General features: G+C 40.0%; 1 protein-coding gene across 1 annotated transcript; it reads right to left on the reverse strand.

Moving 5' to 3' along the window:
* Window positions 1–261: 261 nt before the first annotated feature.
* sgpl1 (sphingosine-1-phosphate lyase 1) lies at window positions 262–19,203 on the reverse strand. The gene is made up of 14 exons (XM_080543352.1): window positions 18,955–19,203; window positions 10,810–10,975; window positions 9,180–9,247; window positions 8,482–8,629; window positions 8,281–8,360; window positions 7,594–7,722; window positions 6,883–6,971; window positions 6,589–6,697; window positions 6,076–6,174; window positions 5,445–5,591; window positions 4,827–5,065; window positions 4,214–4,360; window positions 2,785–2,905; window positions 262–2,303 (listed from the first exon to the last, which is right to left on the reverse strand). Exons 1-14 carry the CDS (start codon window positions 18,964–18,966, stop codon window positions 2,157–2,159), a joined length of 1,701 nt encoding a protein of 566 aa, XP_080399478.1. The 5' UTR covers window positions 18,967–19,203; the 3' UTR covers window positions 262–2,156.
* Window positions 19,204–20,030: the final 827 nt, after the last annotated feature.

Consider the following 20,030-nt stretch of genomic DNA (forward strand, 5'->3'; position numbering starts at 1 on the left):
AGTCAAAACCCACCCTGCCTATAATGGTTTTCATCCTTGCAGTTCCATCAGGCATTCATTTAAAGATGTGAAGTATTTATGGAATTAATTGATCTATCAAACTTAACTTACTTACTTACTTGTACCAGTGAGAAAAGAAACTCAGACAATGGTGCCTTACAAGGACTGGGATGGACCCTGAACTAGTGCTTACCCTGCATACACGTTTCACAAGACACAACGGTTGCAGACGTATATATACATATAAAAAATACAAATATACCACATACAATATTAGTGATTAATAGAAATACAAACACACAGTGGTCACATATTTCAATGCTTAGGAATCAAACAGGGTTAACCGGGTCAACAGTCATAATTCAATGGTATGATTCAGATGCATTCACCTAAGCATAACGTCCATGGTTAGTCTGTTTCCCTTGTTTTGACTCAGGAAAGTAAAATCACCTGTCAAAACAGGTACGGCATAAAGAAAGAATGAAAACAGCCGATGTACATTTGAACTACAAGCACAAATGGGGAAAGAACATCGAAAATATGGAGGGGAGGACAACACAGAAGGTATTACAGTAGGGGGCGCTGTTCAGCTGTTGCCTTTTTGTTGCAAAACCATTTAATTGCTTTAAAGAACACTTGAAACTCTGCAGCGTATCAAATGCTTTAACTGTTAAGTCTTATACATCTAAATGTTACAAATGACTAAACGAGACAGGACTGTCCCTGTCTGCATAAGCCCTAATCATAATTCATTCTACCAGGCATTGTCTTACAACAGGTGACAGTCACTAGGCGATGCTGGGAGCCTCAACCGATCTTGATCTATCCCATGAGCCTATTCAAGATACGAGACCGATCAGTTGTCTGAGTTAGATCAGCTATCTGACTCTGTGAGACAATGCTTTCTGGGTGAAAACGCAAAACAACTGCATTAAACAGAAACTGAGGTAGATACAATTAGAAGATATCTTGATTAATTACTGACAAGGACAACATGTAAAACAGAGCTGGACAGTATATATATATATATATATATATATATATATATACTACAGTATATACTATACAACAGAGGAGGTATTTAATCCACCTGTTTTCTGTCCCTTGAGATAACTAACTAACCATTGTCTGAGTAATTCATATGTCTTAAAATTCTTAGATCTCTAACATTTCAACAGTGTTAAATATGCTATGTAGAATCTACATACAGTAGTTAGCTACATTAACATTTTACACATTGTTTGTTGAATTGTTTTTCAATGGAATTAGCCATAGATAGAACCCTAGTGAAGTATACAAATATGTATATATGCAACACATTTAGTACAATACTGTAAGTGCCTAGGAAAGTAATGTATTAAGAATGGAAGAGGATCTTAATTCGTAAAAAAATACAATCCTAGCTCTTGTTGTGTGCTTCTCCATATCACTCTTGTTAATTATCTTTTCTACTAGTTTGTACCTGGAACATGGAAGTATTGAGAAGTACATCAGGTTTGAAGACGGGAGGCGGTAGAGAGTGGCTCTTGCTTGTGAATTCAGTGGTTTAGAAGCCAACAAACACCTCTCCACACAGCTCTCCTAACGACACTAGCGTGTTGAAATGTATCACAAAATAAAATACAAGGTATCTAGAATGTTTTCAATCATCACATCAAGATATAATGTAGAATGTTATGATAAGAGGGAGAGACAGACATGAGAGAGTTGTCAAAGCATCTACTATCTCAAGACAAAACTAGGATTGAAATTGAAAAACAACCGGTGTACAGTGCTGCATGATAATATAAAAAAAGAAAAAAACACAATTACATAAAACAATCAAATAATAATAATAATAATACCAAACCCCTTCTGAATGGTTTAGGCTGATACTTTCTGTGCTTGCTTTCTACAAATTTCAACAATTTTCCCTCAAGATAGGTAGCTAAAACAATGGCTTGTGCTTTTAAAGATTTTTCTGCGAATGGGGTGACTGTATTACAGGTAGGTGGGGCAGGGTAAGGCAGCCGTCGAGTAATGCAGTGATCGTACATCGGGCCGGAGGACAGGTGGACTGCAGTGATCGGACATCGGACCGGAGGAGAGGAGATGTGGGCTGGTTTCCTGAGGCGTGACCAGGGCCACACCACACAGCCAGCCAGCCCACTTACGACTCAGTGAGCTTTCCCGTTACCATTCATGTGGCTCTTCTTCGGAGTCTTGGGGACCTCGGTGCTGTAGAGGCAGTCCAGGAACCCGCGGGAGATCTCTGTCACCATGGACCGATCAGGGATAGACTGGGCCATACCGTAGATTGCTCCCTGGAACACGGACGAGTATGAACATTCTAGAACATTACATTTCTGGAGTTTTTTTTACAAATATGTGACACGTTCTAATGCTTTGGTCCGCATATCAGCAAGCAACCGATCAAAACGTTCAACGGATTTTCTTTTGAAACACGGAAGTACGTTTCAATGTTGTTGAGAATCACATCGCAAACGAGTCGCTAGTCGAACCAAAATACTGCAACAACGCAATGGATTAGGTGAGTAATCCCCCACTGCTACCTAGTTAACTAGAACACTACTTTACATTGTTAGCAGACTCACTAAAACAAGCTGTGGTAGTTGACTAGCGATGTGTCGTTGATTTTCAACGACGCAGAAATGTTCGAATTTTTCGAAAGAAAAGTCCGATCATTACATCGGATCCCGACATGAGGACCAAAGCATTAGAACGTGTCACGTTTATCAACGCTCTATATGTTCAGGTAATGGAGTCAGGTAGATTAAAACTCACCATTCCTGTGGTCTTCTCATTGGGGTTCTTCAAGATACCGGCCACCTGCTCCTTGACGTCACCTATGAACTTCTCCACCACACCTGGCTGTGTGTGCAGCACTGTCACACAGATGTGGATGCTGTAGTGGAAACAATGGAATACATAGTAACAGTTCTTAAAAAGAAAACTTCAAATCAACATGGTGATATTGTGCCTAGGGGGTTTTGACTTACTCAGTGTACACTTACAGTGCATAGTCAGTATGCTGTAACATTGACAATAAATATGTGACAGTCTGATCATTTTGGTCCGCATGTCGGCAACCGATCAAAATGTTTCAGACTTTTCTTTTGAAACATGGAACTACGTTTCAATGTGGTTGAGAATCACAACACAAACTCGCTAGTCAAGCCAAACTATAACACTACTTATAAACTATAACACAAAACAAGCTGTGTTAGTTGACTAGCGGTGTGTCGTTGATTTTCAACAACTCAGAAATGTATTCACAAGTCCGATCATTACATCAGATCCCGAAATGAGGACCAAAGCATTAGAACGTGTCACATATGACTGAATATATATACCGTATTTTCCGGACTATAAGTCACGTTTTTTTTCATAGTTTTACATTGCCGTCTACAGCCGCCAGAGGGCGCTCTGGGCTTGTCACAACTATATGCTGCTCCTATACCACTGAAGAATTATCTGAAACATTAACGGTAGCTTGGTGAACTTGTTTACTGGTAACTTGCTTGTTGGCTAGCTGGTTTGTTATGTTAATTTAGCCTATTCAGCCTCCCAGGCATGTTCTTTATGCTATTGTGTAGCTGAATAACTGTTAATGTGTTAATTTAGCCTAATCAGCCTGTTGTTCTGTGTGGTATTGTGTAGTTGAATAACTTGCTTTTCCAGATTAAATGTCTGTTCTTGGTCTAGGATTTTGTGAAATACATTATTAAATAAATGCGACTTAAGGGCTCTGCACACAGCGTGCGATTTCTGTTGCGCATCAACGTTCCATTTTGAAGTTTGAATGGAAGTCTATGAGAACATCGCATTTACCCACACACGGCCCCGATTTTAATCGCACGGCGAACATTCGATTCCATTCATTTTGAATGGGACAAAGCAGTGCGACAAAACTCGCACGCCGTGTGCTTTGTCCCATTCAAAATGAATGGAATCGAATGTTCGCCGTGCGATTAAAATCGGGGCCGTGTGTGGGTAAATGCGATGTTCTCATAGACTTCCATTCAAACTTCAAAATGGAACGTTGATGCGCAACAGAAATCGCACGCTGTGTGCAGAGCCCTTTATAGTCCAGTGCGATTTATATGTGTTTTTTTCTTCATGACGCATTTCTTAGTGGTGCGACTTATACTCCGGTGCGACTTATAGTCCGGAAAATACGGTATATACCTATATATATTTATGTGGTATATACCTGGATGGATACTGCAGGGTGTTCAGGTTCCAACCCTTCGACGTGAGCGCGTTGGATAAACGGAAGATGTCGAAGGCGTCGGAGCCTAGCGCCACCACGGACACCTCAGGATCCCCGAACACAAACACGCCCTCTATGCTACGGATCCTGTCCAGGAAATAAAACAAAACATATTGAAATATTTGTTTTTATCCCAAAGCATTAGTTAGAGATCACAGTTCTGGATCATTGAACATCTTTAGAGTGCCAACAAAAACAGCATCCGCTGAGCACACTCAAATCTGTGCAAAAAAACATAGTTTAGAAGGTCTATGACTGAAAGCTTGCGCAATAAACGAAGTCTTTTGCACAGATTCGAGTGTGCAGATGCTGTTTTTTTGCACTCTATTGAAACTCTTCAGTTCCGGCACCTCAGCTAAGTCTGATCACGGATGAGTAGTGGTATTTTCACTATTTTCATTGAACATCTTTACAATGTACAGTGGAGGAAATAAGTATTGAACACATCAACATTTTGTCCAGTATTTCCAATGAGCCTATTCTAAGTGAAATTTGCACCAGACTTTGGTATTACGCTTAGTCCACTACGCCACCTAAGAGCCCCTGGTCTTACCCTTTCTTGATAGTGCGTGCAGTCTGGATGATCTTCCTGGTGGTCTCTACGTAGCCGTTCTCTCCCATGTGCATCATGGTGGCCCAGCAGGCTGCGATGATGCCGCCAGGCCTGGACCCAGCCACGGAGGGGGAGGCGTAGATGCCCCCCTGCCAGTCTGGGGCCACGAAGTACTGGTAGTGTCGGTACTTCCTGTCACTGTAGAGGACCACGGAGGAACCTTTGGGGGCGAAGCCGTACTGGAGGAGAGGGAAGAAAACAACCAACCAGTCAACAACAATTACAATGGGGGAAATAAGTATTGAACACATAAATATTTTTTCCAGTAAATGTGTTTCCAATGAGCCTATTCAAGTGAAATTTGCACCAGACTTTGGTATTAACTCAAACAATCAAGTCCATATGTAAATAAAGTTATGTGCAATAAATAAAGTGGAATGAAACAGGACAAAATGTTGATGTGTTCACTACTCATTTCCCCCCACTGTACATGTGAATGTTTCTCCAATAACGTTGGAGTTATGTGTGAGAGCGATGTGAGAGCAACATTTTAGGATTTGAAATTCAAAAGAGGGAGTGTATTGACAAGCCCGGGGATGACCCACACCCTTCTCTTACCTTGTGGGTGTCTGCAGAAATGCTGGTCACACCTTTTACCCGAAAGTCAAAGGGAGCCAGCGGGTAGTTAGCCTTGGCCATGAACACGATGAGAAACCCTCCTAGACACGCATCCACATGCAGAGGCACGTTGTACCTCACAGCCAGCTGGAAAGCACCAAGCGAGGAGGCATGGTTGAGTATTAAATAATCATATTTTTACATAGCACCAGAATATTTGAAAGACCTTCTGCTAGCATATCAGCCCAATAGAGCTCTCAGGTCTTCTGACGCTGGTTTTCTCTATGTACCACATGTACAAAAGAAGAGATTTGGTGAGGCTGCATTCTCATTTTATGCACCCAAATTGTGGAATGCACTGCCAGTTTACATTAGGGATGCAACCTCAGCAAATATGTTCAAGTCAAGACTAAAAACCCATCTTTTTAATATTGCCTTTAAATGACTAAATAATTAAATTAAGATTATAAAAACCCATCCTTTTAATATTGCATTTAAGTTACAAAAGAATTAAATGATGATTATATAATGATTAAAGCACTTTGAGCTGCAACGTTTGCAGGAAAAGCGCTATACAAATTAAGTTATTATTATTATAGCTTATTTATGAGGGAACAGTATGACACTTTACCTTTCCTACTTCCTCGATGGGGTCGATAATTCCGTGGGGGAACTGGGGCGCGGAGCAGACCAGCATGGCCGTGTTCTTACTGATGGCTCTCTTCATTGCCTACGAGACACAAGAGAGGATCGTTACCAAGCCTAAGTCGTTTAACACTAGAACATCATTTGACCCTGTGAGTAAAACATTTTTTATATCTTTGCACTCGATCAAATTTCAGGACCCTCCTTTCATGACTATTCCTAGATATGTGCGTTCTACCACCCAGTATCCTTACATTTTCAAAATCACATCAGGATAAGCTAGTATAAAGCTATTTTGCAGTTTTTCTGTGTAGAAGGCTGGCTAATTTACCAGCGGCCAACTAGCGGTCGTTGTGTGTAAATAGCAGCATAGCATTCTAAAGAGGCGGCTCTTATAGTAGGTAAAAAGCCACGGCTGTTCTAGTGTTAAGCTGAACCGAACATTGACTTTCTAAAGAAGTACCCCATCATCAGATCGATGTAAATATAATGTTTGCACCTTAACATCCACTTTCATGGTCTTCTTGTCCAGCGGTATATGAACAAGCTTCATTCCAAAGTAGTTCGCTGCTTTGTCGAAGGCTGCGTGTACACTCATTGGTGCAATGCTATAAAATGAAGTGGGCAACAAAGACAACAGAGATCATTCAGAGCACACGTTAAAAAGCTTGGACACAGACAAGATAACCATTGAATTAAAGCACCATTTAGAGACAGATTACGTGACAGCACAGAAAAATGCAACACCAGGGTTTTGAAACAGGATATAATAAGACAGAAATACAGAACTGACATTTCTGGGTGTTTCACGCCACGCTCGTAGGCCAGGTCTCTGTACGCCTTGCACGCCATCAGGATGCTCTCAGTTCCTCCTGACGTCACCTGCACAGAACAATGACACACTGTTAGGACATCGTTAGCAATGAGCTAACTCAGCACAACCAGGTCCGTGGCCTTGCGGTTAGAGTATCCTCAGCCCTGAGATCGGGAGGTCGTGAGTTCGATCCCCAGCCGAGTCACACCAAAGACTGTAACAAATGGTACCCGATGCCTCCCTGCTTGGCACTCAGCATTAAGGGTTGGATTGGGGGTAAGACCCTGCTGTACTAGAGAGCATTCAAAATAAGTTATGTGAAAAACATCTGATTATAACATTAATAGTCTAATGTTAGCAGCGTTAATGACGAAAAGTAACCTAGCATTATCAAAAGTACTAGCAAAACAAGTAACAAGGAAGATACTATGGTAAATGTGTCAATATACATTCTTAACAAAACATCCACATGATCGCACGCACATTAACACGTGTGTGTGTGAGATTGAGGTCATTATTGAGAAGGTTTTATTTGACTGTCTAGTCTTACAGCAAAAACATGACGTAACTTGTTGAAAGAGAGGAGGATTATGCCAATGCATGCTTTGACATATGCTTTACAGTATATAATTTCCCACGCTGTGTTTTTTTGGCGAACGGAACAACGTAGAGGCAGAAAGAGATACTCACTGTACCACAGGTGTCGGGTCCACCGTTGAAGAGGGTACACGTCATCCTTACTACCTCCGCCTCCATCTTCCTCACACCAGGGAACAGGTCTGGGTGGAGCGGGTTGCTCCAAGCAAAGTCTCCATAGACCTAGGGACCCACAGAAGTCATTCAACAGTGATCAGTGAGAGAAAGGTTTTCCTCACAAACACACTAATGATAACAGGTAATGTCCAAATATCTAAAGTATATAAAGGGTATGTATAGAGTCATTTTCCAAATGTAGTGTGAACTATATTTTATTTTATTTTCATTTATTTTCAAATTGTCACAGCAAATACGACACTTAAGTTGAATGTTCATACAAAGAAAGTGATACTTTAAAAAAAAAATATATATATACAGTGGGGGGAATAAGTATTGAACACATCATCATTTTGTCCAGTAAATGTATTTCCAATGAGCCTATTCAAGTGAAGTTTGCACCAGACTTTGGTATTAACTCAAACAATCCAGACAAAAAATCGAAACATTTAAGTCCATATGTAAATAAAGTTATGTGTAATAAAGTGGAATGAAACAGGAAAACGGTATTTCACATGAATAGGCTCATTGGAAATACATTTACTGGACAAAATGTTGATGTGTTCAATACTTATTTCCCCCACTGTATATATTTTTTGTTGTTGCTTTGTGGGCGTTCTGTACCTGCACCAGGAGTTTGGTCAGAGTTGCGTCCCCCCAGTAAACAGCACCTGACACACACCCCTTCTCCCAGTCCACCTCACCTGTGAACATCAGACAAAAACCGCTCAGTAAAAGTCAAATAATCCACCACAACATGACCCTCATCAGCCCAGGAGCCCAGGGGTCTAGGACGAGTCCCGGGACAAACCCCCATAAACTTACTCAGCGTCTCGTACTCTCTGATCTTCTCTAGAACCTGACCCTGGGTCAGGCCTTGTGCCGGCAGCTGTTTGGTGTAACTCATGCCCTCCTTCAGCGTACACAGGCTGACGGTCATGTCATCCAGGGCCTTGTTCAGCTGGGTCTGGATCTGTCACAACACACAGACAACACAGACGTCACTTTATAACTGTCAAAGTTCAAACAAGCTCTCCTAGGAGAAGTGGATCATCACAGCAATGATTATAACACAATTAAGAGAATGATTATAGTATGACAACAGTCCAAACTTTCACAACATTTAAAAAATATGTTCTGTCAAAAATATATAGCTAGCTGTTTTTATTAAGGTATTATAGCATGCTAGTTAGCTAGCTGTACTAGAGAGCATTCAAAATAAGCTGTGAAAAACATCTGATTGTGTCATTCATATATATTGTTAGCCGTGTCAATGACCAAAAGTAACCTAGCATTATCATAAGTCCATGACATACATTGTGTCAAAGGTCTCCCCCCCCCCCCCTCCCCACCCCCTTCACTCTCCTGACACTGAGTCATCTGAGGATAGTATGAGTCATTACATCATGTCACTAGATTAAGAAGAACCAGAGCACAAAAAAAGGAACAAAAGAAAACTGCTTAATGCTTAATGCTTAATGCCGTGCCAAAGAATGGAAACAAAATAACCGCTTAAGGCTTACTGTCGTGCCGACGAACGGTATTTTCCTGACGAGTCGAAAGCACTGCTTCTTGATTCGTGACGTTAAACCTAGACCCAGGAGAGGAGACAAAGGAGACATCATTTGTGAGTTTAGAATTATACAGTTCTATCTCCGTTTAGGGTAGTTCAGAGATATTGAGCGTCAAAGTTTTTACATTCCATTATGTTTTGTGAGATGGAACCTTTGTATTCGATTAATTACTAACTAAAAAATGTCACCATTTTAAAAATAACACCACACAGGCATTAATAAACACCTAATGGATCAGATTATGTAAAAAACTCAATTTTGACAAAAATTGAGATAGAACCTTATAATTCTAACGTCACGAATTGTTGAATAGCATCGAAAAAACAGATGATCAGTTCAATAGAGAAACTTGTTGAAACATAAGACAACAGCTCGGTAAGGACACAGATTAACCGATCTGGCAACAGATAATCATGTTCGTTCCACTCTCTGACTTTAAACTGTGTGTTACAGAGACTTTGAATCATACATGCAAATGTGCTCAAGTTATATTTCTATAGCCTGTGTCTGCTCACTGTTTCTGTTGCTTGTTTGTTGTTATTTTATGTTGTATATTGTGTTATATATTATATTTTTATACTGTATGTGGTGTATTTTTGCTGCTTTTCTTGGCCAGGGCTCGTTTGAAAAAGAGGCTACTGTCTCAATATGACTACCCTGGTTAAATAAAGGATTAATAATAATAATAATAATAAACTACTTACCCACACTATAACAAAGAGTGAGTGACTATAATATAATGTGTTTATAGCGACAACATTAACTGCATCCTCATTAAGTACAGTACTATCTAGTACTGCATCATAAAGTATTATGGCAGAATGACTTAACTGTCTTGGCATGTCTGATTCGATCAAAAAATTATTCGAATCATCCGTTTTATGGAAACATGACGACACTTGTGCTTCCTGTCTAAAGCCTCCTCTCTTACACCCTCCCTCCCTCTCTCTCTCTCTCTCTCTCCCCCTCTCTCTCTCTCTCCCTCTCTCTCCCTCTCTCTCTCTCTCTCCCTCTCTCTCTCCCTCTCTCTCTCTCTAAGGTATATACAGGAATCTTGAGGTTAATTTCAATACCTTTCTAAGACTTTTTAAAGACCTTGTCAATACTTTTCCAGACCTCACCGCCACTATGAGCTGTAACCGTTTACATCAGTGACACCCTTTAACTTAACAGTTTTAGTTCGCAATAGACTAGACCACTATCATACAACAGAATTTCCAGTTGTTCATCTTTGTTTTTTAATTAAGCTAATAAATTCACGAACTTTTACTAAAAGTTTTTAGGACTCAGAGTCTAAGTTGATCAACTTTTAATACTTTTCAAGACACCGCGGATACCCTGCTCTCTCTCTCTCTCTCTCTCTCTCTCTCTCTCTCTCTCTCTCTCTCTCTCTCTCTCTCTCTCTCTCTCTCTCTCTCTCTCCCCCTCTCTCTCCCCCTCTCCCTCTCCCTCTCCCTCACTCTCACTCTCTCACTCTCTCTCTCCCCCTCTCTCCCTCTCTCTCTCCCCCCCTCTCTCCCTCTCTCTGCCTCTCTCTGCCTCTCTCTCCCTCTCCCCCTCTCCCTCCCTCCTTACTCACTCTCCTGCTGGAACAGGAAGTCTTTGACCCAGACGGCTCCCAGGGTGGATATGAGCGTAGCCCCGATGATCTGCCAGGGCTCCAGCTCCTCACAGTTGGTGTTGACAAGCCGCCTGCCTTCCTCCAGGTACAGCAGCAGCATCTCCTTGTACACCTCCAGGGCACTCTGGGAACACAACAAGGGGACACACACACACACACACTGTCAATAACTCCTGAGGGGAAAATGTAGACTGCATAGTGCACACGTAACAACTCAAAAACAATGAGAAGCCGTGACGAAACGTACTCTTTTAAAGGTTTAGATTAGTGAATGTATATATTTCAAATAAATCTATGGTTGCTTGCTTTGTTTGTTTGTTTATTAGGATCCCTGTTAGCTAATGCCATGACATTAGCTAGTCTTCCTGCTTTGATGGTTGAAGGTTTACAAAAGTGTATAAAATGACATCTACATTTGACAGACACGGTCATATACTGTATATATATATATATCAGTAATGAAAGGTCCAAGAATGATGATGACTGCAAACAAAGTTAACCAAAATCTCAAAACGTTTAATCATCTACAGACACACAAGACAGGTGGTGACAGCTTCTAACGCACACGTCCACACAGAGAACACCTGTCTGTCAAATTCACATTTTCTGAAGGTGGAAATATGATTCTGTACAAATAACTCATAAGGAATGAGTACATTAATGAAGAGTACTTACAACAAACCATTCTGTCATCGCAACGGTCAGATTTCTACCTCGCTATAGAGAAACAGTACGACACAACACGCAATTATGGACGAGAAAGTAGCTAGGTGGATCCGTTACTACAACTAATCATCAGACTGACAGGTTTCTGTTTTTGCACCAGGTGAGCTGGAGGAAGAGAAATCAGCTGACTCGACACCTATTGATAGATGACTCCTCCCCCTTCCCCACTGACTCCTCCCCCTTCCCCACTGCCAATAGACACAACATCTGCAGCCAAGGCAGGAGAAAAGAAGACACTGCAAATGTGTTTTTCTACAAAACTGATTAATTCAGTCGGACAACACAGGAAGTACAGCAAAAGCCTGCCATCTGTGTCCTTCATCCATGTACTGGAATGTGATTCACAGATAGTGTTGGCCGGCCAAATGTCACAAACATATTTCATGAAAGTAGTGTACTGTAGGTGCTGAATATTGACCAAGTTTGTAGTAGTTTGTCATAACTACATTTGAATGAAGCCTGTCTAAGAAGGCAGGCATAGTAAATGATTCATGACTGTAAATTCCATAAGTGCAGTAAAAATGAGCATTATCTATTCTCTCGTTCTATTAGCTTAAGAGGATCACTGCTTTTTTACAACACAACGCAGGACTAGACTGATAACAAGACAGATTACTGCTAGCCTTCAGCGATACAGTCAGATAAAGGAGAGCTTAAGGTCCACAGGATAATCTTGATCGATCGATTGATAAGCAATCCATGACGACTGAAATGAATATCACATAATAATACTTTGGGGGAGAGAGAAAGACGTAACATGCGATGATGATGATTCAAACACAATTTGATGCTAGCTAGCCTACATTGTTAAGCACTGTGACATGACATTCTAACTGACCTTCTCTGCCAACACACCCCAACCTGGAACCTGCGGTCCTCAGACATGGGTCTGCTCTCCACCCCCCGCACCAATCTACGGACCTTCGGGGACAGAGCCTTCAGTGTGGCAGCACCCCACCCTCTGGAACTCTCTCCCCACAGCGATCCGCAATGCCCCTACCCTGGACACCTTCAAATCAGCCCTCAAAACCCACCTGTTCCCCAAGGCCGTTGGCCCCTAGTTTAGTTTTGTCGCTGTCACTGTCTCTTTGTTTTGTTTTGTTTTTCTGTTGTGTCTGTCTGACTTTCTATCTGTAAATTCTGTAAAGCGTCCTTGGGTTTGTGAAGTGAAGGAGCTATATAAAACCAAGATATAATAATAGTTATTATTATTCCCTTGACTTAAACCAACTGGGATCAGCTCAGCTGTATATCAAACACATGTCTGGAGGTACGTCCCTCTATGATAACAAACCATAACCATCGTTGAAGAGCACTGCGTTCATGGACTAGAGCACTTTTCTAACCTCACACTAACTGTATTTTTTTTTTAAACAATGTTCTTAATATGCGTAGCTGTATTTCTCTTTCAGTCTGTACCGTACTCTTGTGTCCACTGTATTTATTACTTATTTCCATTCTATTTATTCCCTATATTTTATTCATGATAATAATTAAATAATTTTGCCATTTAGCAGACGCTTTTAATCCAAAGCGACTTACAATTACGAATTACAGGGACATTCCCCCTGGAGTAACTGAGGGCTAAGTGCCTTACTCAAGGGCACACTAGTAGTGGTGTGGTTTCAGGCGGGATTTGAACTCACAACCTTCCGATCACAAGTCCAACTCACTATCCACTAGACCACCACTCATGATCTATTACAGTATGTGTCTTTTTATCCCCCCATACTCTTTTAAATCTTGCTGCTGTGAGAAAGAAATTTCCCCCTCAGGGATAAATAAAGAAATTCAACAACTTCGACAACTTTACAATGAATGAGTCTGAATGGGAGCATTCAAACCCAAGCGTCTCCCCGCCTAACTATGCGTGACGTTAGAATTATAAGGTTCTATCTCAATTTTTGTCAAAATTGAGTTTTTTACATAATCTGATCCATTAGGTGTTTATTAATGCCTGTATGGTGTTATTTTTTAAATGTTGACCTTTTTGAGTTAGTAATTCATAAAATACAAAGGTTCCATCTCACAAAACATAATGGAATGTAAAAACGTTGACGCTCAATATCTCTGAACTACCCTAAACGGAGATAGAACCTTAGAATTCTAAACTCACGTATGGTTGTTAGGCCTACAGTGTGTGTACAGTAACGCCCTCTCAGACAGGTTTGGCAAGGTTAGCCAAGTAGAGCAGAGCAGGAAACACCAGGTCATGTGACTGGGTCCGTGTCTCAGATGAGAAGCTGATTTTAATCCTTTATCCTGAGATCAGATGACAGGCTTCGTTCTTCATTTTCACTGGCTGATAAACTTTCCAGGACATTTCCCTTAAATGTATTAAAAAGGAAAAGCTATAGTGAGTGACAGAGCTAAGGTAAAGTAGATAAATACTAAATGAGATAAAATGCAAATGTAGCACAGCCCAGCCAAAGCTGAAAGATCACTGCCAAATTTGTGTTTAAACTTCTTCTGCCATAAACTGGAGTTTAGTGTGTTATCTGGAGTTATTAGGGCAAAAGGTATGTGTAGGAAATTGTTGCAACATGTATGAAGCCTTTGCCCTGTAGCTTTTTGTTATCCAACACATTTTCTGATTACAAAACATTTGACGCCACCTTGGCGTTACGAGAGCAAATGCAGGGCAAAGCCCTCCACACCTTTTCTGTTCTAGTCATTGTTGTGTAGACGCCCATGCCTCATTTTCCCATGCGAGCAGTATTCTGTAAGGAGACCTTTGTTGTCTCCAAGGGGAGGTCATATTTCTCATGGAAATATACTGGGTGTGCACCAGGCTGGTGCTGGGACACATGAAGGGAAAATCTTCCTGATAATAACACAAACAACATCACCACTGGGTTTTTAACATAATTGAACTTCTGGAGAACAACAAAGAGAACTACAGCATTGATGCATTATCCTGTCCCCTACTCATTCATTGATTGTATTCATTACGCCCCAAACTGCCTGTGGGCATTTCCATGGTAACAGAATGACCCTGTGAGTAATTTTCTTTCAAATGTATGCCAAACAAACACCCTTGATAACAAGTTTAAAAAGCTAGGCAGTTCTATGCATAATGACTACTACTAACTCAAACTGAATTAAACAAAGAAACAAAGAAACAAAAAACACCTTTACTTTGAGAACTGTGAAGCTTCAAAGTTTGGTAACAGAATTACCCAGCACTGCCTTAAACTGGTTTAGATCCTACCTACAGGATAGAAGCTATTATGGCTCCATTGGCAACTTTGTGTCCGACCAAACAAAAATGTCATGTGGGGTACCCAAAGGATCAATCCTTGGCCCCCTCCTATTCAATCTTTACATGCTTCCATTGGGACACATTATAAAAAAGAACAAAATTGCCTACCACAACTATGCGGATGACACTCAAATCTACATAGCCCTCTCACCGAACGACTATAGTCCCATCGACAATGTCTTGCATTGAACAAATAAACGCCTGGATGATACAAAACGTATAAATAATTGTAAACTTTAAATAATTGTATTCAGTGCATCTGACAAAAGATTAAAAAAGTCAGTACAAAACGTGATTCTCTCTCTCTCTTCAAACTAAAAAAACAGGTCAGAAATCTTGTAATTCTAGACTGTAATTAAACTTCAACAGCCACATAAACTCGATAACTAAATCAGCCTACTATCACCTGAAAAACATAACAAGAATGAGAGGTTTCATGTCCAAACAAGACCTTGAAAAACTCAAAACTCATCCACGCATTTGTTTCGAGTAGACTTGATGAATGTAATGGTCTACTAACAGGCCTATCTAAAGGCATATCAGATCTCCTCCCACCCAATCTTCCCACAAGGCCCCTAAGGTCAGATGAGACTAATCAGCCAAGAGTGAAAACAAAACACGGTGCAGCAGCTTTCAGTCACGCTGCCGCATGCTCCTGGAACAAACTCCCTGAAGAAATCAACAGGCCCAAACCCTAAAAATATTTAAATCTAAGCTAAAAACCATGTTTTGCAGAAGTTATGATTAAACACAAACACTTCTATCAATGTCTTTTATTCATTATCTTTCGTCTTATTGAATGTTTTATCTATTTATTTCTTATATTTGTTTTTATTCATTGTCATTTTTATTTATTTATTATATTTTATGCTCCTCTTGCTGTGTTTTTAATGATGTATGTAAAGCACTTGCACTTAACTTGCCTTACCCTAAATTCTTATGTAACCACATTTCCCCAAAACTACTTAAATACATGCTACAAATTAAGACTCAAATATGTCTGCAGAAAGAGTGGGATGTTAGCCATCATATGATAACTTGTAATAACAAATGCTCTTGAAAGGAGAAGATGAAAATGGCTTGATAAATGGTATTGTCATGCCAAATTTTGTCCACCTGCCAATATTAGTCCGGGCCATCAACGGCACATCAAAATCTGATCGTTCGAACGCTGTTGCTATGCCGACGTGCATTCCGCACATTCCCATTATTATGATAAATTATCAACGCTTTCCATTCATTTCAGTGAGACTGGTTAACTCGGAATTCCGCTGCAAGAGTTTTAAAAAAAAAAGCTTTTCTTCATGTTAGCAGTTTTCGGGTACTTGTTTAACGTACATGGCAGCTAATCAAACAGGATATGGGCTTCGGTATTTGAAGTCTGTTAATCTTACTGTACATATCTCTCTATATATTGATCTATATTCTCGAAATGACTGAACAGTTGAATAACAAAAAACGTTGTATTGAAAATGGGCAACTGACCCGGAGAATGACAAAACGGGTTTGACCTGCCTACTCAAGACGTACAGGATCCTCTGGTCTTTCACAGAGCTGTCACTCTGATAACCAATCCCCCCCCCCACTCACACACATTCTCTGATGAACAACCCCCCCCCCCCCCCCCCCCCCCCCAACATGGGGTACACTGACTCTCAGTATCCCCCCCCCGGTCACTGTGGACAACCGATTTAGCCTATGCACTACTGCTGGTTGCACACACCCATGGTCAATGTGATCACTCTTTACCCTTTGCACTACTGCTGTTTACAATACTACCATTGCACACATCTCTTTTTGATATAGCCTCTATTTATACATCTGTATACACCATACTGTACATAGCTACCTTAACTGTACATAGCTACCGTAATGGTACATAGCTACCTTAACTGTACATAGCTACCTTAACTGTACATAGCTACCTTAACTGTACATATCTACCTTAACTGTACATAGCTACCTTAACTGTACATAGACACCGTAACTGTACATAGCTACCTTAACTGTACGTAGACACCATAACTGTACATAGCTACCTTAACTGTACGTAGACACCGTAACTGTACATAGCTACCTTAACTGTACATAGCTACCTTAACTGTACGTAGACACCGTAACTGTACATAGCTACCTTAACTGTACATATCTACCATAACTGTACATAGCTTACTACTATCCTCTCCTGTATATACCTCTAACTACCGTACCTGCTATACTATCACTATCATGTTCTATATCACTACTTGCACTTCTGGTTAGATGCTAAACTGCATTTCGTTGTCTGGTACTTGTACTCTGCAATAACAATAAAGTTGAATCTAATCTAATCTAATTTATACTTGAAATACTAGAAAATATCTATAACATAAACTAAATTGATGTCAGTAAAAACATTACAAGTAGGTCTACCTATTACTTCTTACTGTTACTTTCATCATCCTTGCTCCTCACGAGGCAGATCATTTGATAACATCTTTCACTTATCATCACCACATCATCAACATACTGAACATTGTATGACAGTGCGTCACATCAACCTGCAACCTGCACAGCATTTTTGCACAACCTGAATCTGAACTTTCCATAATGTTGTTAAAAATGTTGATATGCTGATTCGCATTCTGCGCGGCTATCACCTATTCTATTATTGGCGCTCTGACGCATTGTATTGTATATAGGCCTGCAGCCATTGTTGATTGTTGTCTATATCCTGCTTATTCTTTATTGATTGTTGTTTATATCCTGCTTACTCTATTAGGGTTAGGGTTAGGGTTTTTGTGACTTTTGTATTTCTACTGCAATGCCAATGTGTAATTGAACCTTGTAATTGTACTCCTTGTATCCGTACATCGATGTAATAAAAGCACTTCTGATTCTGACTTGTGTGGGTTTGTGGTAACAGATTGTTGACAAAACAGACGTGACAATGATTCTTAGTTTTACAGAAGTTAAACCATTTCCAAAAACCAAATATAAGTGTTGATATTAGTTGACTGGGGTCTAATACTTGAACATTAATGAGGTTTGATGTTTTTTTTAAACACCTATAAAGATTTTTTCTGATAGATGTTTTCTTAGATTCTTTTCCATAATGTTCGACCAGAAGTCAAAGACTTTGCTTATCCCCCCTTTTATGATGGAAGATGGTTGAGAACAAGTTTCTGACTTAATTTCCCCCAAAAGATAGTCTCTTTGCTTTCATTTGACATCTAATTTGATATGCTCAGATTCTTCAAAATGTCACAATGATCCTAACAGGTCCTTTTACACAGAAGTGGCCCCATAATACAGTTCAGGGCTGAATTTGAATCACACAAGTATGCTTGTGAATGGAAGTGAAAACTATCTGATACAACATTCACTATTGCTTGGCTATTGTGCAAAACACAGAAGAGATGTTCTATCGATTACCAAAGGAGTACCAGAGTCCAAAGCCGGTTGCCGGTGTCACAAGACAGTCCTATTCCTAGACAGATCTCCCATACCCACATCAGAGTACACTGGTGTTGAACATACTGTATGTTTTGTGTTCAACAGGATGTCGAACAATAGTGCAACAGTGCAGTGCAAAGACAAGGGGTTGTGTAGAAATCGTAGAGACCTAGTCTATAATACCTCAAAGAAGACACTGTTTCTGAACTGTCCCCTCAGTGAAAGTTGTCAAATCAATCTCAATCTGTCAAGTTAGACCACTGACTACTAGACTGTATTCTCAATAAGGGCACTGACATGTGTAGGTAATAGTTGTGATAGAGTACATTTATGCCCATGTATTTCCCCCAAACTAGTAAACTTAGAAATTACAAAAGAAAACCCAATATTAATATGAAGCATTGCTTTGTAATCTTAAAGGGGGTTATATGGTGCAGCCATTGATTGCTCAAGTGGGAAACATGTTTAGTTTTATTGTTGCCCCACCGCGGCGACAGTAACATGGTCCCAGTGTAAACCAAGCTCGTCACCAAGACCCATCGATTTGCTTTTTGACAATATATAAAGCTATATAAGCTATAAGCTAGTTATATAAGCTAGCAAGCTAGGCTACCTTGCTTATTTAAACTATTCTAACGAGAAAAAGAAAGAAAATAAAGGGTTGACATCTCACTACTTACCCAATAGTCCATGGTAAGTGTCGGGATTGCGCGAAGATGATTGTCTTCACTTTTTCTTGATCGTACTTGGACCAGGAAAAGTCAACTCGGTATCTTTGTATGGGGCAGCTTGCTTTGTGGCCGAGGGTCTGGTTAACATGCCACTATCACTTGCAAAAGCCTAACGCGAATTCAGGAAGTGTCGGGAAACCCTTGGGTCCCCGATTACGCAAGAGAGCAAATGTGTAAATCACATGAATGTGCTCACAAGGGACGTCAAGGTTCCCCAGTTTGCGCACTATAAAGATATGGGGGGAAAGACATTACACTTGCATGATTAGACATCCACATAGCCTGTAGTGTAGCCTGTTCGAGTAGTTGCCCAAAGCACTTCTGTCGCATTTCTACTACCGTGGGATGTTGGATGAGCCAGATGGAGCTGAACACTGCCCCCGAGCGCTCACCGGGCGCTGCCGCTGTCACACAGAAGAGGCAGGCCTATAATAATAATAATAATAATAATAATAATAATAATAATAATAATGATAATGATAATGATAATGATAATGATAATGATAATGGTAATGGTAATGATGATGATGATGATGATGATAATAATAACAACAACAACAACAACAACAACAACAACAACAACAACAACAACAACAACAACAACAACAATAATAATAATAATAATAATATAACCTTTATTTGTATAGGACTTTTCCTGCAAACGTTGAAGTGCTTTAACAAAAATAACTAAATAATATAAGAATTACTATAAGATGTAAACAAATAAATACATATACACATACAACATATACATATATAGATTCATCAACTAACATTTAGAAAACAATACAGTCATTTAAAGGCAATATTAAAAAGATGAGTTTTTAGTCTTGATTTGAAAGTATTTGCTGAGGTTGCAATAATAAACTGGCAGTGCATTCCACAATCACCTATCCAAGGTATTGGCCATGATCATAAACATGATAATTCATACAACAGAACAGAAACTCTTTTAACAATCTTTGGGATACAATTGAGAGGGTATTCATCTACCCATTTGGGGTCATCTCTTTCCAAATAGGGAG

The sequence above is a fragment of the Nansenia antarctica genome (assembly GCF_963989245.1).
Source record: "Nansenia antarctica genome assembly, chromosome: 1".
Lineage (NCBI taxonomy): Eukaryota > Metazoa > Chordata > Actinopteri > Argentiniformes > Microstomatidae > Nansenia > Nansenia antarctica.